Raw genomic sequence first — 26,432 nt, 5'->3', positions numbered from 1 at the left:
CCTTGGCTACTTACTTACTAGGTTAATGCTAAACACAATGGTATTAAATTCTAGAGTGTAGTGGGGGTGGCAGGTAGCCTTGCGGTTAGCATTGGGCTAGTAAACAAAAGGTTGCTAGTTTGAATCCCCCAGCCGACAAAGTGAAACACATGTCAATGTGCCCTTGAGCAAGGCACTTAAAGGAATAATCCAGTCAAAACTATATTTTGGTATTTTGTTCATTAGTCCGCTGTTGATACAGTCCCAAGATGTTATGCATGTCAGAAATCAAGTATTCAAGATAAAGCATTATCAAAAAGACAAGTGTCACTTGTCACATCACCATGATGATGCAAAAGTATGTATTATTATTGGTGCAGATAGAAGTATGTATTATTATTGGTGCAGATAGAAGTATGTATTATTATTGGTGCAGATAGAAGTATGTATCATTATTGGTGCAGATAGAAGTATGTATTATTATTGGTGCAGATAGAAGTATGTATTATTATTGGTGCAGACAGAAGTATGTATTATTATTGGTGCAGATAGAAGTATGTGTTATTATTGGTGCAGACAGAAGTATGTATTATTATTGGTGCAGATAGAAGTATGTATTATTATTGGTGCAGATAGAAGTATGTATTATTATTGGTGCAGATAGAAGTATGTATTATTATTGGTGCAGATAGAAGTATGTATTATTATTGGTGCAGATAGAAGTATGTATTATTATTGGTGCAGATAGAAGTATGTATTATTATTGGTGCAGATAGAAGTATGTGTTATTATTGGTGCAGATAGAAGTATGTGTTATTATTGGTGCAGATAGAAGTATGTATTATTATTGGTGCAGATAGAAGTATGTATTATTATTGGTGCAGACAGAAGTATGTATTATTATTGGTGCAGATAGAAGTATGTATTATTATTGGTGCAGATAGAAGTATGTATGATTATTGGTGCAGACAGAAGTATGTATGTATTATTGGTGCAGAAAGAAGTATGTATTATTATTGGTGCAGATAGAAGTATGTATTATTATTGGTGCAGACAGAAGTATGTATTATTATTGGTGCAGATAGAAGTATGTATTATTATTGGTGCAGACAGAAGTATGTATTATTATTGGTGCAGATAGAAGTATGTATTATTATTGGTGCAGATAGAAGTATGTATTATTATTGGTGCAGACAGAAGTATGTATTATTATTGGTGCAGATAGAAGTATGTATTATTATTGGTGCAGATAGAAGTATGTATTATTATTGGTGCAGACAGAAGTATGTATTATTATTGGTGCAGATAGAAGTATGTATTATTATTGGTGCAGATAGAAGTATGTATTATTATTGGTGCAGACAGAAGTATGTATTATTATTGGTGCAGATAGAAGTATGTATTATTATTGGTGCAGATAGAAGTATGTATTATTATTGGTGCAGATAGAAGTATGTATTATTATTGGTGCAGATAGAAGTATGTATTATTATTGGTGCAGATAGAAGTATGTATTATTATTGGTGCAGATAGAAGTATGTATTATTATTGGTGCAGATAGAAGTATGTATTATTATTGGTGCAAACAGAAGTATGTATTATTATTGGTGCAGATAGAAGTATGTATTATTATTGGTGCAGACAGAAGTATGTATTATTATTGGTGCAGACAGAAGTATGTATTATTATTGGTGCAGATAGAAGTATGTATTATTATTGGTGCAGATAGAAGTATGTGTTATTATTGGTGCAGATAGAAGTATGTATCATTATTGGTGCAGATAGAAGTATGTATTATTATTGGTGCAGATAGAAGTATGTATTATTATTGGTGCAGATAGAAGTATGTATTATTATTGGTGCAGACAGAAGTATGTATTATTATTGGTGCAGATAGAAGTATGTATTATTATTGGTGCAGACAGAAGTATGTATTATTATTGGTGCAGACAGAAGTATGTATTATTATTGGTGCAGATAGAAGTATGTATTATTATTGGTGCAGACAGAAGTATGTATTATTATTGGTGCAGATAGAAGTATGTATTATTATTGGTGCAGACAGAAGTATGTATTATTATTGGTGCAGATAGAAGTATGTATTATTATTGGTGCAGACAGAAGTATGTATTATTATTGGTGCAGATAGAAGTATGTATTATTATTGGTGCAGATAGAAGTATGTATTATTATTGGTGCAGATAGAAGTATGTATTATTATTGGTGCAGATAGAAGTATGTATTATTATTGGTGCAAACAGAAGTATGTGTTATTATTGGTGCAGATAGAGGCAGCAGTCGGACCTGAATAAGGTTTATAGGACCCTCTAACGACCCTGTTGTTGCACACATTACACACACATGACATTACACACACATGACATTACACACACATGACATTACACACACACACACATCACATTACACACACATCACATTACACACACATCATATCACATTACACACACATCACATTACACACACATCACATTACACACACACACACACATCACATTACACACACATTACATTAGAAATACCTCCGAGCTTATCTGTTCTGGTCAGTTTGCCAAGGAACAGAGACAGGCTACTCAGCCAGACAGAGACGGAGAGAGGAGGAGGAGAGGAAAAGGGGCTGGGGTGGGAGGGTTGTTCATAGTTTATAGTTGTAAAAGAGTGTATGGTGTTTAGCGGTTTGGGGAAAGGAAAGGGGGGGAGTTCGAGGGAAGGGGTAGGGGGGATGTATGGCCTGATCTGTGGATATGTTGTCAGCTGGTAACACACAGTTAGCTGGTCCCAGGTCTATGCTGTAGCTCCTCTACAATGCAGAAGTTAACTAAAGTACATAAAGTGTAGATCTGGGATCAGGCTAACACAGACTGCGTCTACACTACATGGGAGTAGGAGCTGAGCAGTGTGTGTGTGGTGTGTGTGTGTGTGTGTGTGTGTGTGTGTAATAAAGAACATACAGCACAGGTGACGCCAAGCAGCAAGTGTGTTTGCAATCATCTACAGTAACAATAACCTATGTAATGGAAGATATCTGTGAGATTTCTGAAATACGCCTGGCACTGCAGTTATATCCACTTTGCAGCACATTAAAAAATAAATATATACATTTCACCTGTGCTGCAGTGCAGGGAACATTGTAAATCATCCCAACTGAATCTCATAGTCCCGTGAATAAAAACAACATGAATCCTACTCCCATTCCTATATCCTACTCCCATTTCTATATGTGGTCTGGCTGAGTAAGAGGAACATCCACTGGTTAACACCTGGGAAACAGTTTGTTACTGAGCACACACTGCAACATGCTGAGAAGCTCCATAACATGACTGTTCAACAACACGACAACACGCAACCCCCGCTCCACCCCGCTCCACCCCGCTCCAGGCCATGGAGACAGGGGAGACAGGGTGGGGGGGATGGGGGCTGGAACATGTTTTTGAAACTCAACACTTTTCTAATGTTTCTTCATTGCTGCAGCAGCAGTCTGTCCCAGTGACCAACGAGTGGTTAGTGGTTGTGTGTTTAGAAAACATGAGTGGGTGCCCAGGAGGGGGAGGGGATCAAGGTAACTCAAGAAAACAAACAGTATATACATACATACATATATATACTTTATTGTTGTTTTTTTGTGTATAGTCAGCAAAAGTGGTCACCCAGCACCATATACAGGTACAGCAACCCCCCCCCCCCATCTATGCCTGCTGTAGATACAAATGTAGGATTTCATTTGTTCACTCTTCTGTTGATGGGCAGGAAATAATGCAAACTTGTAGTGTATTTGATTTTTAAAAAGGCTTCTAAAGTTTGTGATTTCCACTTTGAAAATTCAGACTTGATTTGCCCAAACGAAAAATGTAGCAACCCCTACAACAAGGTCCATTAATTATAATCCACATAATAATTCACATTTCCTGTTGCTGAAGGATTATTTTCCTGCTGTAGCAAACGGCCTCAAATGAAGATCCTACTGTGTTATTGACTGTATGTTTGTTTATTCCATGTGTAACTCTGTATTGTTGTATGTGTCGAACTGCTGTGCTTTATCTTGGCCAGGTCGCAGTTGTAAATGAGAACTTGTTCTCAACTGGCCTACCTGGTTAAATAAAGGTGAAATAAAAAATGTAAAAAACCATCTGTAGCATTTACTTTTTCAAGGGCTACATCCCTATACTTAAAGAAACGGAGGAAAAGAATGTCTGAACTCTCACGACTCTCCTAGACATGAAACCCCCTTGTATAGCACAACATGCAGAATGTCTCTGAAATCACCGTCAGACATACAGAGATACAGACTGTACCGTCCATGCAGGGCCACAAAGGAACCCAAAACAACAGAGACGGAGGAAGAGGAGGAACAGCCGAAAGAGGAGGAAAAGAGAGAGAAGGAAGAGGAGCATGAAAGAGAGAGAGAGAGAGAAAGGAACTTGTCCTAAAGTAACCCTTCACCCAGTTGTCTTATTTTCCGCCGCTGGCTGTAAGAGGAACAACAGCAGAACAACAGCAGAACAACAGCAGAACAATAGCAGAACAACAGCAGAACAACAGCAGAACAACAGCAGAACAACAGCAGAACAACAGCAGAACAACAGCAGAACAACAGCAGAACAACAGCAGAACAACAGCAGAACAACAGCAGAACAACAGCAGAACACAGGGGAATAAGTTGGTAAAAAACAACAACGCTGACGCTGAGTTTCGACATTCTGCTTGACAACATCTGACCAATTCGTTTTGAGGAAACACAGATTAGGGCTATCGCCTCGGCCAATCAGATTGCAGTGTTCTAAAACTATTGCACATCATCATCGGTGTAGGAAACACTCTCGGCCAAGGAAAATGAATCTTTCTGGCAAGTCTCAACACATCTTCCCCCAGTGGCATTATGGATTGCATAAGGCTTCAGGGAAGAAAACAGGTACATTATGTACATGTACAAGTGCTGGTCTAGGATCAGTTTAGCCCTTTAGACTGTTCGATTATCATCATTTTATGGACAGGGAGGACCTGATCCTAGATCAGCACTTCAATACTCTGAGAGTCTTTGTGAATACAACGCCCCCAGATCTTCTCTAATTACTGAAACAATCCCAGCTGGGAAGACTGTGTGACTGGGTTCACGATCGGGACGGCATGAAGACGCCCACAGGGAGTCTGTCTGTCTGCACCGCCAAGCTATCATAGTATCCTGCTCTAACTGAAGAACATCAGGGCAGCAGAATAGCCACCGGTGCATTCCAGCTAAAGTGGGTACTGGGCTTGAATGGTGACACGAAAGAACAGTTTCCCACAGCAATTATTCGTCAGTAACAATCGAGCCAGTTACAAAAACCTATTGATGAGATCAACTCGTAATAAAATATTATTAAACAGTTCTTATGGGTTTTGGGGAAAGATTTCACAGACAGAAGAAAACATGTTGAAGCTATCTGGGAGGTTGTTGTTGCTTTCACAAACTAGCTTCACACTGTCGGTCTATCTCTCTCTCTCGCTGTCTCTGTCTCTCTCTCCCCATCTCTCTCTCCCTCGCTCTCTCTCTCTCTCTCTCTCTCTCTCTCTCTCTATCTCGCTGTCTCTATCTCTGTTTCTGTCTCTGTTTCTCTCTCCCTCTCTCTCTCTCTTTCGCTCTCTCTTTCGCTCTCTCTCTCTCTAACCATCTCTCTCTCTCTAACCATCTCTCTCTCTCTCTCTCTCTCTCTGTCTCTCTCTGACTCTCTTTCTCTCTCTCTATCTCGCTGTCTCTATCTCTGTTTCTGTCTCTGTTTCTCTCTCCCTCTCTCTCTCTCTCTCTCTCTATCTCGCTGTCTCTATCTCTGTTTCTGTCTCTGTTTCTCTCTCCCTCTCTCTCTCTCTCTCTTTCGCTGTCTCTCTCTCTAACCATCTCTCTCTCTCTAACCATCTCTTTCTCTCTCTCTCTGTCACTCTCTGCCTGTCTGAGCCCACCTTGTGGTATTTGGGCTACGTGTGTGAGGTTGGTAGAGAAGTCTGTCACCAACACTAACCTTTTCTTACATGTTCTTTGACCGTGAGTCACAAGTGTATGTCACTGAAAGAACAGAAGAGAAAGTATGGCAGGAGGATGTAAGCGAGAGACAGAGAGGAAGAGAGAGAGACAGAGAGAGAGATGAAGAGAGAAAGAGCAAGAGACATGACGAGAGCGTGCAAGAGAGAGATGAAGAGAGAGAGAGAGAGAGAGAGAGAGAGAGAGAGAGAGAGAGAGAGAGAAAAAGAGAGAGAGAAAAAGAGAGAGAGAAAAAGAGAGAGAGAGATGAAGAGAGAGAGAGAGATGGAGAGAGAGGGTGAGAGAGATGAAGAGAGAGAGAGAGATAGCGAGAGAGATGAAGAGCGAGAGAGCGAGAGAGATGAAGAGAGAGAGAGAGCGAGAGAGAGAGAGATGAATAGAGAGAGACAGAGAGAGAGAGATGAATAGAGAGAGAGAGAGAGAGAGATGAATAGAGAGAGAGATGGAGAGAGATGAAGAGAGAGAGAGATGGAGAGAGAGAGAGATGAAGAGTGAGACAGAGTTAGAGAGAGAGAGATGAATAGAGAGAGACAGAGAGAGAGAGATGGAGAGAGAGAGAGATGAATAGAGAGAGAGATGGAGAGAGACGAAGAGAGAGAGAGAGATGAAGAGAGAGAGAGCGAGAGATGGAGAGAGAGAAAGAGGTAGAGAGAGAGAGATGAATAGAGAGAGAGAGCGAGATGGAGAGAGAGAGAGATGAATAGAGAGAGAGAGAGAGATTAAGAGAGAGATGGAGAGAGAGAGATGAAGAGAGAGAGAGCGAGAGATGGAGAGAGAGACAGTGCTAGAGAGAGAGAGATGAATAGAGAGAGAGAGCGAGAGAGAGAGAGATGAATAGAGAGAGAGAGCGAGATGGAGAGAGAGACAGAGCTAGAGAGAGAGATGGCGAGAGAGAGATGAATAGAGAGAGAGAGCGAGAGAGATGAAGAGAGAGAGAGCGAGAGATGGAGAGAGAGATGAAGAGAGAAAGTGTGTGTGAAGGGTGAGTGAACCAGAAAGAGACCCAGGTTAAATTCAACCTCACAAAGTTGTTCCCCACTATTTGCCCTCCTTCACTCTCCTTCACAGATCTGACATGATTGAATAAGTGAAAGCAATACAGCATAGATGTAGCTACTGCTTGCACCGATTCCAGTTTTCTCAGATCTGTGAAGGAACAATCTGTTAATGTTTTACTCCTCTCTCTTTTGCATGTCCATTCCCCGCCCTTTCCACTCTTCCTGCACGAAGAGGCTCTACTACTACACCAACACAACAGAATCTTATGGGTTTCCTACAAACAAAAAATCTCTGGCATGCAGAGAGTTGACAAAACACAGAGTAGAGAACAAACCAATCTAAGTTGTCCAAGTAAGGCTAAAATAGTTTTAAAGACTTGCAGTAATTGTAGCATAGAATTGCATTATCATTGCATAGCTAAACATGGGAAAAAAACATATTTAAAAAAACTATCTCTCTTTCCCTCTTGTTTCTATCTTTCTCTCTCTCTCTCTCTGTCACTCTATCTCCCTCTGTCACTCTCTCTCCCTCTCTGTCACTCTCTCTCTCTCTCTGTCACTCTCTCACATTCAATCCATTCAACTTTTCAACACCCCCCCCCCCCCCCCCCCCCCCCCCCACCTCTCCCTCCAGGGTACTGGGTACTCACGTAGGCAGACGCCAGCCAGCAGGCGCAGTCCGTTCTCCGGGGGGAAGCAGGTTGGGAAGAGGGGCTGTAGGACGTAGTTGGAGAAGGTGAGGGCGATCACCGCCTGGTTGGTGGGGTAGATCACCAGCACTGCGATCCACAGACGCAGGAACCTAGAGGAGGAGGAGGGAGGAAGGGAGGAAGGGAGGGAGGAAGAGAGATGGAGGGAGAGGAGAGGAAGGGGTAAATTAGGGTTATGAACAGCATGTAGACACTGCGCGCACACACACACACACACACACACACACACACACACACACACACACACACACACACACACACACACACACACACACACACACACACACACACACACACCCTCAGATAGTGTGTTTAAAACATAGTAGGACTGGATAACAATGTATTATATAAATCATGAAGGGGCAGAGCTACTCTTAGAGGGATAGAGGTCACTCACTCACTCACTCACTCACTCACTCACTCACTCACTCACTCACTCACTCAGAGAGTAGATGTGTGTGTGTGTGTTAAGGAGGGGGCAGCGATATTTATCTGACTAGAGGAGGAGACCACATCAGAATATGGTTTTTCCCAAAATTCTCCACCAGCGTCATTATGCTTCGCTGCGTTCCCCATGTTAGCCAAGCTGTTACTCACAAAAACAGTGTGTGTGTGTGTGTGAGCCGGTGTTGAACCAGAGTGTGTCTATGTGTGTGTTAACAAAATGTTCACAAGGCAATACGTGTGCAAGATTAAAGAAAAGCTCCAAAGCTGAGCCCTCAGTTAAGGAATTGATTTGCTAACTATGTGTGATAGTACATCATCCGGACTGAGTGTCAGCACCACCATGGCTAGTACTGGAATGCCTGGCCTGACACCCCCACACCAATTGGGTGGGCACATCCACAAACACCTATGGAGAGACTCTGCGGAAGAGTCCACCCCCACCACCCGGCAACGCAGGGGTGTCGTTATCAACAACCTTGTTTCTGCTGTACCCTCCTACTCCTACACAGTACACCATCAAAACAAACACTCCTTGATCGTAACTTGGTATCACAGAGAGAAGGAAACAGTATGTGCCCCGAAGAACTTCAAACCTAAACATCCGAGGCATCTGGAGGAAACCGTACGAGACCCATTCTAACATACTAGACAAAGCCTTCAAACAGAGAATATCAGTTAGTTCTGGGTAAAAGTTAGTTTCATTGTAAACCTCTCATTGATCTACTGACGGGTCACTAACAATAGTCTGAGGTGTTTTGGTCTGGGTGGATTCCTCTCTGAAAATACTCTGATACAAAATGGATCCAGACTGTTACAACACAAGATCTGTGTGTGTTAACCGTCTGGGCGAACACTACAAAACACATTAATCAATGTGGACAAAGTATTGGTGATATGTCCTGGGCAGAGGATACCAGAGAGGATAAGAATGAGTGAGTGAGTTAGATCAGTGAATACAGTCGTGGGTCAAAGGTCACCAAGCACCATAGATCCAGCCACTCACCCTGCCAGTCCTCCGAAGATGTCCTTGACGTATGCGTAGTCTCCCCCTGACTTGGGGATGGTGACACCCAGCTCGGCGTAGCACAGCGCCCCGATGGCCGTGATGATGCCGGTGACGATCCACACGATCAGCGCCAGACCCACCGAACTGGCGTTCTCCATCACACCCTTAGGGCTGACGAAGATGCCCGACCCGATGATGTTACCTAGGATAGAGAGAAGAAGAGGGGACTGTTATTGAAGTGACACCAACAGTTATTTGAGGTACCAAGGAGAAGGGAGAGGGGGGGTGGGGGGTTACTAGCGTGACATCAGTGTTATTCACAGGCAGGAAGAGCTGAAGGGGGATGGAGACATTAGGGTGAGAGAACATCAGTTCCACCATCTAATAACGATGGGAGAAGGGAACGTTATCGACGTGACACCAGCATTCGTCACAGGTTTGCAATCAGGAGATCAATTGGGGGGAACAGAGTGGAAGCAAAGGAGGCAGTTTAAAGAGGGATTCTAAACCATTTGTGTAACAAAAGCACCGTTCAGAATCCCTCTTCCAATCATGAGCTCTATACCTCTGAGAGACAACACCGTGTTACCATACCCAGGGGAGGAGGAAGTTCTGACACAGATGTTCCATTAACACATCTGATTGCTCAGCCTTTTAGCAGATTTCCTAGAGAAGAGAAGGAGGGCAAAAACGGAGGGAGACAAACAGAATGTTGGGATTTAAAGAGTGGTGTAGTGAACAATGGATGACAGAGGGAAAATGTGAGGACGAAGGAGACAGATAAAGTAGAAGAAAGAGAGAGAGAGAGAGAGACACACACAAAGAGAGAGGAGAGAATTTAATTTTAACAGCAGTGAGCAGCCAGCCAGCCAGAGTGGAAACACAATGTGCTGAGTTAGCACTGAGAATGAGAAGACACAGAGAGAGAGAGAGAGAGAGAGAGAGAAAGGGGGAGAGGTGTGTGTGTGTGTGTGTGTGTGTGTGTGTGTGTGTGTGTGTGTGTGTGTGTGTGTGTGTGTGTGAGTGTGTGTGTGTGTGTGTGTGTGTGTGTGTGTGTGTGTGTGTGTGTGTGTGTGTGTGTGTGTGTGTGTGTGTGTGTGTGTGTGTACTAAGGAGGCCCCTACACTACATCGGAACAATGCCCTGACAGCCTATATAAGCATCAGACTGGCAGTCAGTTTATAGAGCTAGGAAACATGAAAGAGTCTGTGTGTGTGTGTGTGTTAGGTTAGACTTGGTTTAGATGACAGGTTAACTACTCACACCCCATCAGAGATCTGAAGAAGCAGTAGGGGTCAGAGGTCGGGGGTTGAGAATCAGATTCAGCTGACTGATTGGCTCATAAACCTTGACAGCGAATAGCACGCCAGGGCTAAAGATTGTATGTTAGAACTTGCAGAGTCAGAGTTGACTGAGGAGAATACACAGTACAAAAGCCAAAGGTATTGATATAGACTTTTGGAATAGGGTTTGGTGTGTGTGTGTGTTCTCTTTTACTTCAACATTCCTCTACAGGTAAGACAATGCTTCAGTTCAGCAACTCTGTGACCCTTGGATGGTGAGACAATGAGAGAGCAATGGGTTAGGTTATAGGGTGACTGGTGAGACAATGAGAGGGGACTGGGTTAGGTTATAGGGTGACTGGTGAAACAATTTAGAGGGGGCTGGGTTAGGTTATAGGGTGACTGGTGAGACAATGAGAGGGGACTGGGTTAGGTTATAGGGTGACTGGTGAGACAATGAGAGGGGACTGGGTTAGGTTATAGGGTGACTGGTGAGACAATGAGAAGGGACTGGGTTAGGTTATAGGGTGACTGGTGAGACAATGAGAGGGGGCTGGGTTAGGTTATAGGGTGACTGGTGAGACAATGAGAGGGGACTGGGTTAGGTTATAGGGTGACTGGTGAGACAATGAGAGAGCACTGGGTTAGGTTATAGGGTGACTGGTGAGACAATGAGAGGGGACTGGGTTAGGTTATAGGGTGACTGGTGAGACAATGAGAGGGGACTGGGTTAGGTTATAGGGTGACTGGTGAGACAATGAGAGGGGACTGGGTTAGGTTATAGGGTGACTGGTGAGACAATGAGAGGGGACTGGGTTAGGTTATAGGGTGACTGGTGAGGCAATGAGAGGGGACTGGGTTAGGTTATAGGGTGACTGGTGGGACAATGAGAGGGGACTTGGTTAGGTTATAGGGTGACTGGTGGGACAATGAGAGGGGACTGGGTTAGGTTATAGGGTGACTGGTGAGACAATGAGAGGGGGCTGGGTTAGGTTATAGGGTGACTTGTGGGACAATGAGAGGGGACTGGGTTAGGTTATAGGGTGACTGGTGAGACAATGAGAGGGGACTGGGTTAGGTTATAGGGTGACTGGTGAGACAATGAGAGGGGACTGGGTTAGGTTATAGGGTGACTGGGGAGACAATGAGAGGGGACTGGGTTAGGTTATAGGGTGACTGGTGAGACAATGAGAGGGGACTGGGTTAGGTTATAGGGTGACTGGTGAGGCAATGAGAGGGGACTGGGTTAGGTTATAGGGTGACTGGTGGGACAATGAGAGGGGACTGGGTTAGGTTATAGGGTGACTGGTGAGACAATGAGAGGGGGCTGGGTTAGGTTATAGGGTGACTGGTGGGACAATGAGAGGGGACTGGTAGGATTGGTGTAGTCATTGGCAGGTGGTAGTTTCCACCATTGTTCACGCCATGAAGGGGAGTTTGCATCCACACACTTTGAGAGAATGGTGGAGAATTGAGAATGAAACCTAAAGGTCTCTGTAAGCACTAGAACAAGTAAGAACCAAACCCAGCATGTGTAATCTGCAGGAGAATGTACACTAAAACATCACTGGCCTCAAACAATGCTGGTAGGCCTACAGCTCAGACAAAGCTGTTCATGTCATGTGCTAGGCTTACTTACTCAGACAAAGGCTGCGTCCCAATTGGCACCCTATTCCCCAACACAGTGCCCTACTTTATAGGGAATAGGGTGACAATTTGAGACGCAGACATTGCTTACATCAGCCTTATGATCCCCTTTCATGAACAATGTGCTGTGTAGTGTGTCCCAGTCTACTGCCCCCTTACCAGAGGCAGGGCCCTTGACCAGAGCTCCCAAGCTCCAAGCTGTGATGAACTGACAAGCATCCCAGAACAACACAGACAGATGAACACTGAGCACAGATGTAATGTGCAAAAGGCTCTCCGAGACCTACACTAATGGTTAAGGTTAGGAAGCTGATCCTAGATCTGTACCATGGGGACTTCAAGCCAGAGAGTAGCGCTACAGCTGTGAGCAGGTTCTGTGGTATTACAAAGACCAGGGAGATTAGCGCATTTTCACTTCCTCCCTGTCCCTAAAGCCCTCTACAAACTGCCCAGCTGAGGCAACCTGCTGCTTGGACACTGTCCAGAAGCTCTCAAAGAACACACATACACACACACACACACACACACACACACACACACACTGACGCTAAGACACACACACCTCAGAGAGCGCTGCCAATTAGCACTTATCATTACAGCAGTGCCCAGCTTTGAGTTTAATGGGCCCAGAGTAAAAGAGGTGAAGAATGAAGAATTAAATAATGTTAGAAGGAATGAAAAGAGGAGGGGGAGGTGAAGAATGTGGTGAGCTGCTGCAATCCCCATCATCCACCCACCTGACTGACACTCCTACCTGCTGACTCTGATTAGGCCACCTTCCCCTCCTCACCCCCCTCAGCCCCCCCCCCTCACCCAGAAGGGGGTGAAGGTGGACTCACAATAGATCTGACTGACTGTACCTTTAGCTCATAACCCCCCCCCCCCCCCCCCCCCCCCCCCCCCCCCCCCCCCCCCCCCCCCCCCCCGCCCCCTCAGTCCCCTTCAAGGGAACAGAGAACAAAGGCTGAGGGAAGAGTTGGAACATGGCAGTTTGAGTTCAGTCATCTGACGATAAGGCCTCTCATGTGAGATAAGAGGAGAGATCAGGGTTGTGTTCATTTGGCATAGAACGGAAGAAAACATTCAAACAGGGAGGGACAGTACCTAAACTTATGCCATAAGAAATGTTTGTTTTCGTCTTCTGTTGCAAACCATTTTGCTTTGGTGTGCATTAATGAATATGGCCCAGATGTGTTTGTGAAAGAGTGACCTTACTGTAGACTAGAGTGTCATCATGACATGTAGGCTACTATGGTAATCATTGGCTTGCTCTTTTAAACTTTCATGATTGGGGTTAAATGATGTGGGTTAAACTGTTAATGATATTTGGAAGATGAAGAACCTATGGACTGGGTGGGAGCAATTCACACCTCTAGTCTCTTCACTCTTTTGCATTTAAAAACAACAAGGGCTGTGACCCAAGTGGCACCATATCCCCTATATAGTGCACCACTTTGGGCCATGGCCCATAGAGCTCTGGTCAAAAGTAATGCACTTTAATTAAGAAGAGGGTGCCATTTCAGTTTTTGAACCGTTCTGTTTTAATGACGGCGATGTCTAGTATTTATGTTGGAGATGAATGAATGATATTTGAATGGTGGAGAGTCTATGGGGCAGAAGTCAGGACATAGGGGCTCTCTTCATACAGGTTCATTCAATAGAGCTCAAAGGAGAGGTCTACCATGGGCCTTCCCTTCAATATCTGCTTCATTTTCTGTTAGCTGTGACCCCCTCCACCTCTCGCTCTCTCTCTATCTCTTTTTTCTCTCTCTCTCTCTCTTCTCTCTCTCTCTTTTTCTCTCTCCCTCCCCCCCCACCCCTCTCTCTCTCTCTCCCCCTCTCTCTCGCTCTCTCTCTCTCTCTACCCCCAACTCTGTCTCTAAACAGAAAGGACCCTGGGACTATCCAGTCAGTTCAGTTACCATGGAAACCTGTCAGTGAGTGAGTCATCTCCCTCAAGGTTGAAAGACCAGAGACCAGAGACCACCCCACTGATTCACCTGGACCTCACAACAACAAATCCCTTGTCTGTGTATCGATTTACACGCCTCAAATGATTTGCATTGTGCTCATAAATTCCTCTGTGCACGCCTACCTTTCTCAACTGGTGCATACACAAGCTCCTCGTAAAAAAAAAAGTCAGGCCCTGATGTGTTTGAATATCGGGAGGATCACTTTCACTAAGCATAAACTACATCAGATGGCTCTGATCATAAGTATTGGTAAACAGATTTACAAGTGATATAAGCCTAGTTTGGTGGTTACATGGGTTTTCACTTTCTAATGGTAATGATGGTGTAATTACTTGGAACTACAAAGAAATTGTAAATGTGAAAAAGTGTTGCTTTTTCTTGAAATTACAGCTCAGAGCTCAGACATCTTAATTTACAGCAATGATGGAGATAATGTCCTGACCGTTTCAGTTTGGGCCGAAGATTAAAGAGATGATCAAAGTGTTGCTGATTAACTGACTAATGAACTCACAGCGAGATAGAGAACGAATTGGATTGAATGACTGGTAACTGCTGAAGTGATGCAATAGCCATCAACGATAATTAGCCGACATTAGAATATGTTTAAAATGATCCACTAATAAGGTCCCATTTTGAGTAAGTAGGAGAGCGACCTTATGCTACCCAAACCAAATCTTATTCATAATGTTTATGACATACTTAAAAGCAGCTCTCAGCTACTCTGAGCAGTGGTCAGTCCAATTCACTCTCATAGCACTGGTTTTCCAACTAGTTATGCACGAACGCACGCACACACACACACACACACACACACACACACACTTTCTCTGAGTCAGTGTACCTAAAGCTCAGGTGGGTCACAGTAGGCTATTGTTCAAAATTAACTACGCCTATTAATAACGTATTCGCAAACCAGCCTTTGCAAATACGCATGAACATTATTAGAGACATTATCCTATCCAATGTTTGATTTTTGACACTTACCAACAATAATTCCGCAGGCGCTCACAAGGCCGATCTCTTTCTTCAGAGCCACCCCTCCTGACTCCTTCCCGGACTCGGAGACAGCATCCCCGCCAGACGCGGCTGCGCTGCCCCGTTGCCTTGGTCCGTTCGTCATTTTGGTGATAGAGTTGTTCAGTCCTCGCTGTGACACTTGCCGCTGCAGCTGTGCCTGTGGTCGCTCTAAATTGATAGCTAAAGAGCACTTGGACGTGCGCTTCGGTAAGACCACACAGCACACTTCACAGCACTTCGCCCAAAAGTGTCGAAGATGAGTAGATACAAGTAATTGTTTACTTGTTGCAGTATTCTGGTGTAGCCTATTCAAAACCTCGCGAATCGAATCGAGCCTTCAGATGTTATGGGCAACGCACTGCCGCAAATAGTTAATTTTTATAACAATAAATCAGTGCAGTTACACGTCATGTAAACTTGTTTTTAAACCTGTATTCTCATGTTGTCCAGAATACCAATGTATTTGCTGTTAGAATGTTGCACTGGCGCACTACCTGAGCGCTAAGGAAATTGCAACAAGTTCGCCTACCTAATCAGTTGATAAAATACGAAAAATGCCTAGTTTGCACTGCGGGCAACGACAACAAAAACATGAGATAACAGCTTTTTATCTCGTATTGACCGTTATTAACGCGACTGTCTAATTTGAGTAACAAAGTTGTGATATTTCACAGTTAATCTATTTTAATTGTTAGACATATGACACAAAAAAAAAAGTATTGTTGAAAATATATAACCAAATAAGTAACAGGTATTCAATAGTCCATTTAGTGAACAAGAATGGCGTATTCCAGTGACATACTGCGAAAGAACCCTTCTGTCACAAAATATTCGTTTCGAAACAAAACTAAAACGTCTTTCACTGCTTCCTTGACTACAGGTGAGAGCTCCAGAGACCCGACTCAGAGCATCCCTTTACGCACCATTAAAACTGGTTGAAAAACACACAACTGTGTCTCCCACCCAAAAACTGAACCTGAAAATGTCCTTTCTGGTCTTCAGGTCTTCAGCGGTATCCTTGCAGCTTGGTTTGACTAAACAATGAGCAAGATATTGGGTAAATATACATGTCCCCTTCATATTATGAGTACAGTAGGACCGCCCCTTTCCACACTAGCCCCTCCTCTTCTCACCACCAGGCTTCAGTTCAGCCTGCATACCCTTCCCCTCCTCCCCATATTCAAGTAATCAGCTTTTCCTCAACCCCCCTCTGCTCCATACAGTACGACCCGAAGAAAACACCACACAAACATAGTGGAATACTGCACAAACTCTCTCTCCACCTTTCTCTCTCTCTCCCCCTTCTTTCTCTCTTTCTCTCTCTCACTCACACCTGACCCTAAATGTAGCACGTTCACTTGCACCTCTAGTGTTTGCTGGTGGTGTAGTAGCTATACCATTAGCCTACATACATACAGTGCCTTCAGAAAGTATTCAGACCCCTTGACTTTTTCCACATTTTGTTATGCTACAGCTTTTTTTTTAATTGATTAAATTGTTTCTCCCCCCTCATCAATCTACACTGAAAATCCCAAAACGAAGAAGCAAAAACATTTTTATTTATTTAATTTAGCTCATTTATAAAAAAATAAAAAAACAGAAAATATCACATTTACATAAGTATTCAGACCCTTTACCCAGTACTTTGTTGAAGCACTTTTGTCAGAGATTACAGCATCTATTCTTATTGGGTATGATGCTACAAGCTTGGCACACCTTTATTCGGTAAGTTTCTCCCATTCTTCTCTGCAAATCCTCTGAAGCTCTGTCAGGTTGGATGGGGAGCATTGCTGCACAGCTGTTTTTCAGGTCCCTCCAGAGATGTTTGATTGGGTTCAAGTCTGGGCTCTGGATGGGCCATTCAAGGACATTCAGAGACTTGTCCCGAAGCCACTCCTGCGTTGTCTTGATTGTGTGCTTAGGGTCGTTGTCCTGTTGGAAGGTGAGTCTCATAGAAAAGGGTCTGATTACTTATGTAAATAAGGTATTACTGTATTTTTATTTTTAATAAATGTGCAAAAATGACTATAAGTCTGTTTTTGCTTTGACATTATGGGGTATTGTGTGTAGATTGCTGAGGATGTTTTTTTATTTAATACATTTGAGAATAAGTCTGTAACGTAACAAAATGTGGAAAAAGTCCAGGGGTCTGAATCATTTCCCAAGGCACTGTATGTAACGTAGGGTGGAGAGAGTGCATTTCTCTGACTTCCCCTATGACAACCTTGTTGGCATTGCACACAGACCATACACACCACATACACAATGCACACACACCACACACACCACACACCATGCACACTGTGTATGCAAATGTGTCTCTAGCAGGTCTCTTGGGTTTGGCTGATATGCTACTCTCTTGCTGCTATCCTTGATTATCTGCTAAGAGTTTGTCTGAGTGTGTGTGTGTGTGTGTGTGTGTGTGTGTGTGTGTGTGTGTGTGTGTGTAAATCAGGTGTTTATTTACTGGCCAGCTGTCTTTCAAGATGTATAGCCGAATCATAGCAGGTGTCTAAGGCCTTGAGACTGTGTACATCGAGAGCCTCACCTCTGCTATAATGGACATGATTGATGTTTGATAGTGGTGAGATGCTGTAACAGAGTCTAAAGTCTAGCCATAGCACCAGACTTTAGTGTCCAGCTGGTTGGTTCTGGACGGGTTATTGCTGAGATAGGCTTGCTTCGACCAGATTATCCAACTCCTATTCCTAACCATAACCATTAGGCCGATCTACAAATATCTGACCCTGGATCTGTGGTTAGGAAACTCTCTGACACAGAGCTGTTCATTGTTTCTGAGTGGCCCAGTAACCTGCTTCCCTAGTCATGCCCAGTGTGCGTGCCAGTATGTACGTGTGTGTGTGTGTGTGTGTGTGTGTGTGTCAGCATGTGAGGTCTAAGTAAAGAGAGATCCTCTTCTCTACTCGCCACTGCGTTAATGGCCTCAATGCCTGACCATTGTCATTGTGCGTGTTTCTGTGTCACTGTGTGTGTGTGTGTGTGTTTGTATGTGTGTCATTGTGTGTGTGTGTCAGTGTGTGTTCACTGTGAATAACACCCACTAGGTAATATAGTGCACTATAAAAAAAATCAAAAATCAGAACACTATATAGGGAATAGGGTGCCATTTGGGACACAGCTGGTACTGAAGGCTATTTTGAGAAATCATTAGTTGAGGTAATGCAACTCGTGTTTTCTTTGTTCCAATGAGTGCTTAGCGCACTAGTGATGAAAGCCGAAAATGTGATTCTGTGTGTTAAGACTGCAGTGATGAGCTAAACCAGCTTTGTCATTTTAATTTGATAGGGTTTCGTCATGACATGTTCAATAAGACTCCCAGACAGTAAAGTAGCACAACTTAACATGCTACCAGGTCACACCATGGAGTGCAGAAGGTTGTCTTTTAGATTATTTCTTTTTAAGAAGGTGTTCCTAAAGTTCCTAAAGTTCATTTCTATTGGTGTGGGAGTTTAAACATTCATCAGAAATTATGAGAAGCTTTTCTGGTTGCTCTGAAATCAGTTAAGATTGTCAGGAAATGATCGATACCATGTATTTCCTTATTGGAATAGACTTACAATAAGTTTCTCTGGATGACAGCGTCTTCTAATGACTACGTCATTCATTGCTTTTCTATTCCTTTGGTAGTACGTGATAACTCTTGATCAGGTTTGAGAGTGAAACCCAGGGAACATTTTGTTTGTCCTGTTTGCAGTGATTGATTAAATCAAACTGACTCTAACTGCCTTTTGTCTGGAGTGGCACATTGATTTTTTTAATGAACATTTATTTAAACTAGGCAAGTTGGTTGAGAACAAACTCTTATTTACAGTGACGGCCTACCAAAAGGCAAAAGACCTCCTGCGGGGACGGGGGCTGGGATTAAAAATACAAAATAATACATATAACATATAAATATAGGACTTTGATAGTAGACTAAATGAATGACCACACGTGATTAGACAAGTGATACAATTGGGGAAAGGGTGAATAGCACTTAATAAATCAATCAATTGATCAAATCGTTTTATAAAGCCCTTTTAACATCACACAGTGCTTTTTATGATAATCACTGATGCTTCTAAGTGTACTGTGTTAATCGAATGGACAGTAATCTTAATAGCCTATGTGTGTGTACTAATGCGTCTTCTAATCTCATCTGTGTAGAGACAATAGACAGTGAGCTAGACTAGAGAGTAGGCACAGTGTGTTCCTTCTGTTCTTGATCATTGGGACAGAGCAGTGAGCAGGCTCAGAAAGATCTGTCTGTTTGCAGAGTGGCTTGTTGGCACACATAATAGACCTGAGGTAGAGACAGGCCCCTGTGTGCAGATGCTGGGGTGTGTGTGTGTGCGTGCGTATGTGTGTGTATGGCTGGATGGCTTTGTTTGATCTGACCACTGGACTGTTAGGGCAACAAGATAAAGACAGACAATGCCTGCTTACACCCAGGAGAGGGATAGAGAGGGATAGAGAGAGAGTGGTAGAGAGAGAGAGACAGAGAGAGAGGGATAGAGGGAGAGGGATAGAGAGAGAGTGGTAGAGAGAGAGAGACAGAGAGAGACATGGAAACAACCAGACATTCACAGCCCAGTAAGCTGTACAACATCAGAAATTCATGCAGATGGGCCCAAAACAGCACAGAAGAATACCAGAAAACAACCTGTAACCAAAATATCCAGACACTCTTAGATAACTTTCTGGATACCACATTCACTCACAATAAAGAAGGCCTCAATCTGGCAGTACAAAACATCAACTATATATTTAGGCAAACGGCAAAAGAAGCACAATTGAAATTGATAAAAAACAAAACAAAAAGATCACAGATGACAACTAGTTTGATGCAGATTGTAAAATTATAAGGACAAAACTTAGAACACTATCCAACCAAAAGCACAGATACTTTAAAACTCTAAACGTACACTCAGAACCAAAAAAGCACAGTACAACAGCAAGCAGCTGACACTAATTGAGGAGTCCATAAACACAAACAACTTCTGACAAAATTGGAAAAAATGGAAAAAATCAAAACAAAAGGAATTAGCGATACAAAATGGTGACATGTGGACAACCCATTTTAAAACACTCTACAACACCGTTCAAATTGACACAAACGCAGAACAACGTCAAATTCATGAGAAGTTGAATGGATTAGAAAAAGCTATAAAGGACAATCAAAATCCACTGGACTCCCCAATTACTGACCAGGAGCTCTATAAGAAACTAAACTATTACTGACCAGGAGCTCTATAAGAAACTAAACTATTACTGACCAGGAGCTCTATAAGAAACTAAACTATTACTGACCAGGAGCTCTATAAGAAACTTCAGGCCCTCAAATTTAAAAAAGCATGCGTACCTGATGGCATCCTAAATGAGATGCTCAAACTCGCTAGTGCAAAATTTCAATTGGCTATATTAAAACAGTTTAATTTGATCCTGAGTGTAGGTTATTTCCCTGACATCTGGAATCAAGGACTCATAACCCCAATCTTTAAAAACTGAGACAAATTTGACCCTAACAATTACAGAGGCATTTGTGTGAACAGTAACCTGGGGAATGTTTTCTGTAGTATATAAATGTAAGAGTTCTAAACTGCCTTAATAAGCACAATGTCTTGAGTAAAAGTCTAATTGAATTTATACCAAAACATCGCACAACTGATCATATTTACACCCTACACACCCTGATAGATAAACATGTCCACCAAAATAATACCAAAATATACGCTTGCTTTATCGACTTCCAAAAAGCATTTGATTCTATTTGGCATACAGGACTGTTCTACAAAGTTATTGAAAGTGGTGTATGGGGTAAAACATATGACATAATAATTAAATCAATGTATACTGGCAATACGTGCAGCATTAAAATTGGCAAGAAAATAACAGGATTCTTTAACCAGGGGCGGGGCCTTCGCCAGGGTTGCAATCTGAGCCCTGCACTCTTCAATATTTACATAAACGAATTGGCCACTATTCTAGAAAAATCCTCAGCCCCTGGTGTTGGTCTCCACAATTCAGAAGTTAATTGCCTACTCTTCGCAGATTACCTATGCCTGCTGTCACCCACAGCACATGGCCTACAGCAGAGCCTGGACCTGCTAGAGCAGTACTACCAGACCTGGGCCCTGGCAGTAAACCCCAAAAATACAAAAATAATCATTTTCCAGAGAAGATCCAGATCTCAGGGAATTAGACTAAAGTTCTCAATTGGTACAAAATATATAGAGTACTGCACACACCACAATTACTTAGGTTTAAAAATAAGCTCAACTGGACACCTTAATGAGTCAGTGAATGAACTGAGAGAGAAAGCACGCAGGGCATTCTACGCCATTAAAAAACAAATTCAAATTGAAATACCTATTAAAATATGGCTAAAACTAATTGAATGTGTCATTGAACCAATTGCACTTTATGGCAGCGAGGTGTGGGGTCCACTTGCAAAACAAGATTTCATCAAATGGGACAAACACCCCATTGAAACCGTGCATGAGGAGTTCTGTAAGATTATCCTACATGTCCAGATGAAAACTACAAACAATGCATGCAGGGCATAATTAGGCCAATATCCACTAATAATAACACTCAAAAAAGAGCAATTAAGTTTTGGAAATATCTAAAATACAGTGACCCCCTCTCATATCATTAACAAGCCCTGCAATGCCAAGAGCTGAGCAAAGAAAAGAGTCCCCTCTTCCAGCTGGTCCTGGGGCTGAGTTCACAAACCTGTTCTGCTAACACGCCTCAGAACCAGAACATCCAATCAATCAGTATAAACCAAATTACAACACAGTCAAAACAAAACTATATTCCTTATTGGGAAACACAAGCACAAACACAAAGCAAAATGCAGTGCTATCTGGCCCTAAATCGACAGTACACTGTGGCTAAATATTTGACCATGGTTACTGATCAAAACCTGAGAAAAACCTTGACAAAGTACAGGCTAGTACAGGCTAGAGAGAGGCATAGAGAGAGTGGGATAGAGAGAGAGAGAGAGACAGAGAGACAGAGAGCGAGACAGAGACCCTTATTCAAGGTTTCAAAGACCTCTCTGATGAGAGTAGGCTACTCGTCCTGTTGGGGGAGGACGCAGAGAGCTGTGGGTTGGCAGCGCACTACATTGCTGCCTGCCATAAGTTGAGGGACAGTGTCTGACAGACCAAGCAACCTGCACATGTCCTCTACTGTATGCTTATTGTTATTGTTGAATGTACGGTTATTTTGACACTTGACACTTATTTTGACACTTGGTTATTGTTGTTACTGTTGACAATTTTGATTCTCATTTTTCTTTTTATATTGTAAATATCCTAAATAAGCTTTGGCAATATGTACATTGTTACGTCATGCCAATAAAGAAAATTGAATTTAATTTAATTTAATTGAGAGAGGGATAGAGTGAGAGGGATAGAGAGAGAGATAGAGAGAGAGGGATAGCAAGAGAGAGAGAGAGAGAGAGAGAGAGAGAGAGAGAGGGATAGAGAGAGAGAGAGAGAGAGAGGGAGAGAGAGAGGGATAGAGAGAGAGGGATGGAGAGAGAGGGATAGGAAGAGAGGGATAGAGAGAGAAAGACAGGGAGAGGCATAGAGAGAGTGGGATAGAGAGAGAGAGGGACAGAGAGAGAGGGATGGAGAGAGAGGGATAGAGAGAGAGGGAGAGAGAGAGAGGGAGAGAGAGAGAGAGGGATAGCGAGAGAGAGACAGAGAGAGGGATAGAGAGAGAGGGATAGAGAGAGAGACAGAGAGAGGGATAGAGAGAGAGAGGGATAGAGAGAGAGGGATAGAGAGAGAGAGGGACAGAGAGAGAGGGATAGAGAGAGGGAGAGAGAGAGAGAGGGATAGCGAGAGAGAGACAGAGAGAGGGATAGAGAGAGAGGGATAGAGAGAGAGACAGAGAGAGGGATAGAGAGAGAGAGGGATAGAGAGAGAGGGATAGAGAGAGAGACAGAGAGAGGGATAGAGAGAGAGAGGGATAGAGAGAGAGGGATAGAGAGAGAGACAGAGAGAAAGAGAGAGGAAAAAATAAAATGAATAAATAATTGAGAGTTAAGAAATACATAGAGAATGATAGACGGGGAGGGGGATCAGTAAAAAAAGGATAATTAAAACCACAAATAACCAGGACAAAAGGACAGGAGTGTAGAAGAAGAATGAAGTATCAAGAGGGATAAATTAGAGAGAATGTACCAGTGGCATTTCCTGACTCAGCTGTTCTTGTGCTTTTATCATGGTGATATCATAAACCAGTCCTCTTTCAACACACACACACACAGACATGCATGCACGCACATGCACGCACGCACGCACACACACACACACACACACACACACACACACACACACACACACACACACACACACACACACACACACACACACACACACACACACACACACACACACACACACACACACACACACACACGCACACACACACCCACACACTCCATCTCTCTGCCTCTGTAGGTGATGAAATGCAAGGTCAAAGGCAGAAAGATTCTCCAGATATGGAGGGTTAATGTGTAACTGTGGCTTTTCAACCTGTTTACTGCTCAGTGGCTGGGAAATGTTAACAATAACATGCAAACACAGAGGTAATGGCTGTGGTGCCACTGAGACCAGAGAGAGGGTATAGTAGTCAACCTAACAGGCTATTAGATCCAGTCCGTAGGGGTTCTACCACTGTCACAACCATCCTACCAGGCAGCTTTTAGGATCCTACAGAGATTATATATCCGGGTTGCATTAGAGCTAGAGTCAGAGTGGAGAAAGAGCAAAGATGATTAGGCCCATAAACTCTTTACTGTCTCATGGTAATAAAGGGATCATGTGCAATCTGAAAAACAAAATGAATGTATAATCTTATCACATTTGAAGGTTTTCTTCTGTACCCATCTACAATAAAAAGGAGAGTAGAAAGGAAATCTATTTATTGTTAAGACAATAAAGACATTCACTAACTACCATCATCCATTATGACTGGAATGTGCATTATCTATCTATGAGCTGATTGATGTGATGAAATAGGTTGTTCAAGTAAATGATAGGCTTAGTAGTAAAGTGAGAGTGTAGCAATATAATTAATAGAATGGGAACATTGACTCCTCAGACCATTGTCAGTAGCATAGAATCGGAATGTGTGTTCCTGTGTTCCAGGAATTCTAATTCTATGGGTTAATTAGAGTGAGGCCAAGGGGTTCCACCTGTTGGTTCCACCAGGACTAAGAACTTTCTGTGTTGCAATAGGCAGAGTGCTGGGGCTAGGGGGAGGAGGAGGAGGGGTGGGGTGGGAGAGTGTGTGTGTGCAGCCGCTGACTTCCCTTATGGAAAAAACACCTGATTTTCACATGAACACATGTGATCTCGTGTGATCTCATTTGATCACGTGCTTTAATGTGAAGCAACATGTGATAACATAAAACTACAGGTGACAACATGGTCTGATGTGAAATTAATGTGAAATAACTGTGACAACCTGGGGAGGCAAAATCTCAAGATGGGATAGCATGTAGATACAGATGACAACATTTCTACAGATAATTTAGGGTGTAAATGGACAGTATAATGCTGTAGGCTGATTACTTGAGACTCAATCTCTCTTGGGATTTAAACTCACAACCTCTTTGTTGGTATATAGCTGAAGTTCCTGCTGCGCCACCAGGTCTGTGGACATAATGGAGATCGGCTATATATTTATTGCTAAGAATACACTTTTGTACTTTGTTTAAAGTTGCAGTAAAAATAAAGTAAATATATACAAAAAACTTGAAGGTGCTACAGTTAAAGTCAGAAGATTACAGACACTTAGGTTGGAGTCTCGATTTTCAACCACTCCAACTGTTTGGCCATAATGACCATCGTTATGTTTGGGGGAAAAAGGGGGAGGCTTGCAACCCGAAGAACACCATCCCAACCGTGAAGCTCGGGGGTGGCAGCATCATGTTGTGGGGGTGCTTTGCTGCAGGGGGGACTGGTGCACTTCACAAAATTGATGGCATCATGAGGAAGGGAAATTATGTGGATATATTGAAGCTACATCTCAAGACATTAGTCAGGAAGTTAAAGTTTGGTCGCAAATGGATCTTCCAAATGGACAATGACCCCAAGCATACTGGGGCGGCAGGGTAGCCTGGTGGTTAGAGCATTGGACTAGTAGCCAAAAGGTTGCAAGTTCAAAATCCCTGAGCTGACAAGGTACAAATCTGTCGTTCTGCCCCTGAACAGGCAGTTAACCCACTGTTCCTAGGCCGTCATTGAAGAAAATAATTTGTTCTTAACTGACTTCCCTATTTAAATAAAGTTTAAAAAAAAATACTTCCAATGTTGTGGCAAAATGGCTTAAGGACAACAAAGTCCAGATATTGGAGTGGCCATAACAAAGCCCTGACCTCAATCCCATAGAAAATGTGTGGGCAGAACTGAAAAAGCGTGTGCGAGCAAGGAGGCCTACAAACGTGACTCAATTACACCAGCTCTGTCAGGGGGAATGGGCCAACATTCACCCAACTTATTGTGGAAGGCTCCCCGAAACATTTTACCCAAGTTAACAATTTAAAGGCAATGCTACCTTTATGTAAACTTCTGACCCACTGGGAATGTAATGAAAGAAATAAAAGCTGAAATAAATCATTCACATTCTTAAAATAAAGTGGTGATCCTAACTGATCTAAGACAGGGAATTTTTACTAGGTTTAAATGTCAGCAATTGTGAAAAACTGAGTTTAAATGTATTTGGCTAAGGTGTATGTAAACTTCCGACTTCAACTGTATTTCTATTAAATGACAGTATGCTGCAGTATTCTGATTTAAATTACTGTAAAATCTTGTATATTTTTGCTCTGTGAACACAGTCGGGACTTTAAAGTTTCAATATGTAACTTTTTGGGAGACCTTACCAAATTCACTTAGAAATGTGTTATAGATCTGTCATACTCATTGAAAGTAACCCCTTCACAATGCAGTGCTTGATTGTCACAAGCTCTTACAAAGACTATAAAACTGTCACTGTCCATAAAAACATTTGTTCGACCTTCCGTCATTCTGGCACAACATTCCGACTGACGGTTGGTACAAATGCAGCATATTTTAGACCATGCCCCCAAATATGCTAATGAGCCACTGAACGCAGCACATGAATGGAGCATAACGCTGTGTTCGTAAACAAGTGGGACTTTACCAAATACGATTGGGAATAATCCATTTAAACAGCCCTCCAACTGGTAATCTCTAGTGAAAACCCGTCTATCATCCTGAGCTCCCATTTCTCCCACATACTGACCTCTGACGTCAACTACTGAGGAAAATACTTTTACAACAGCATTTAAATGCAC

The 26,432-nt window shown here is 42.9% G+C and overlaps 1 protein-coding gene across 1 annotated transcript in view; it reads right to left on the bottom strand.

The window, feature by feature from the left end:
• LOC110531623 (large neutral amino acids transporter small subunit 2) overlaps positions 1-16,230 on the bottom strand; it is a 43,809-nt gene extending 27,579 nt beyond the window's left edge. Inside the window, exons 1-3 of the mRNA XM_036987455.1 lie at positions 15,059-16,230; positions 9,169-9,373; positions 7,659-7,810 (exon numbers count right to left, since the gene is read on the bottom strand). Of these exons, the coding sequence (XP_036843350.1) occupies positions 7,659-7,810; positions 9,169-9,373; positions 15,059-15,194 (493 nt within the window). The 5' untranslated portion in view covers positions 15,195-16,230. The remainder of the gene's footprint in view (positions 1-7,658; positions 7,811-9,168; positions 9,374-15,058) is intronic.
• Positions 16,231-26,432: the final 10,202 nt, after the last annotated feature.

The sequence above is a fragment of the Oncorhynchus mykiss genome, chromosome 9 (genome assembly GCF_013265735.2).
Source record: "Oncorhynchus mykiss isolate Arlee chromosome 9, USDA_OmykA_1.1, whole genome shotgun sequence".
Taxonomy (NCBI): domain Eukaryota; kingdom Metazoa; phylum Chordata; class Actinopteri; order Salmoniformes; family Salmonidae; genus Oncorhynchus; species Oncorhynchus mykiss.
Note: the sequence above shows the minus strand (reverse complement) of the source record. Positions and strands in the feature narration are given on the sequence as shown.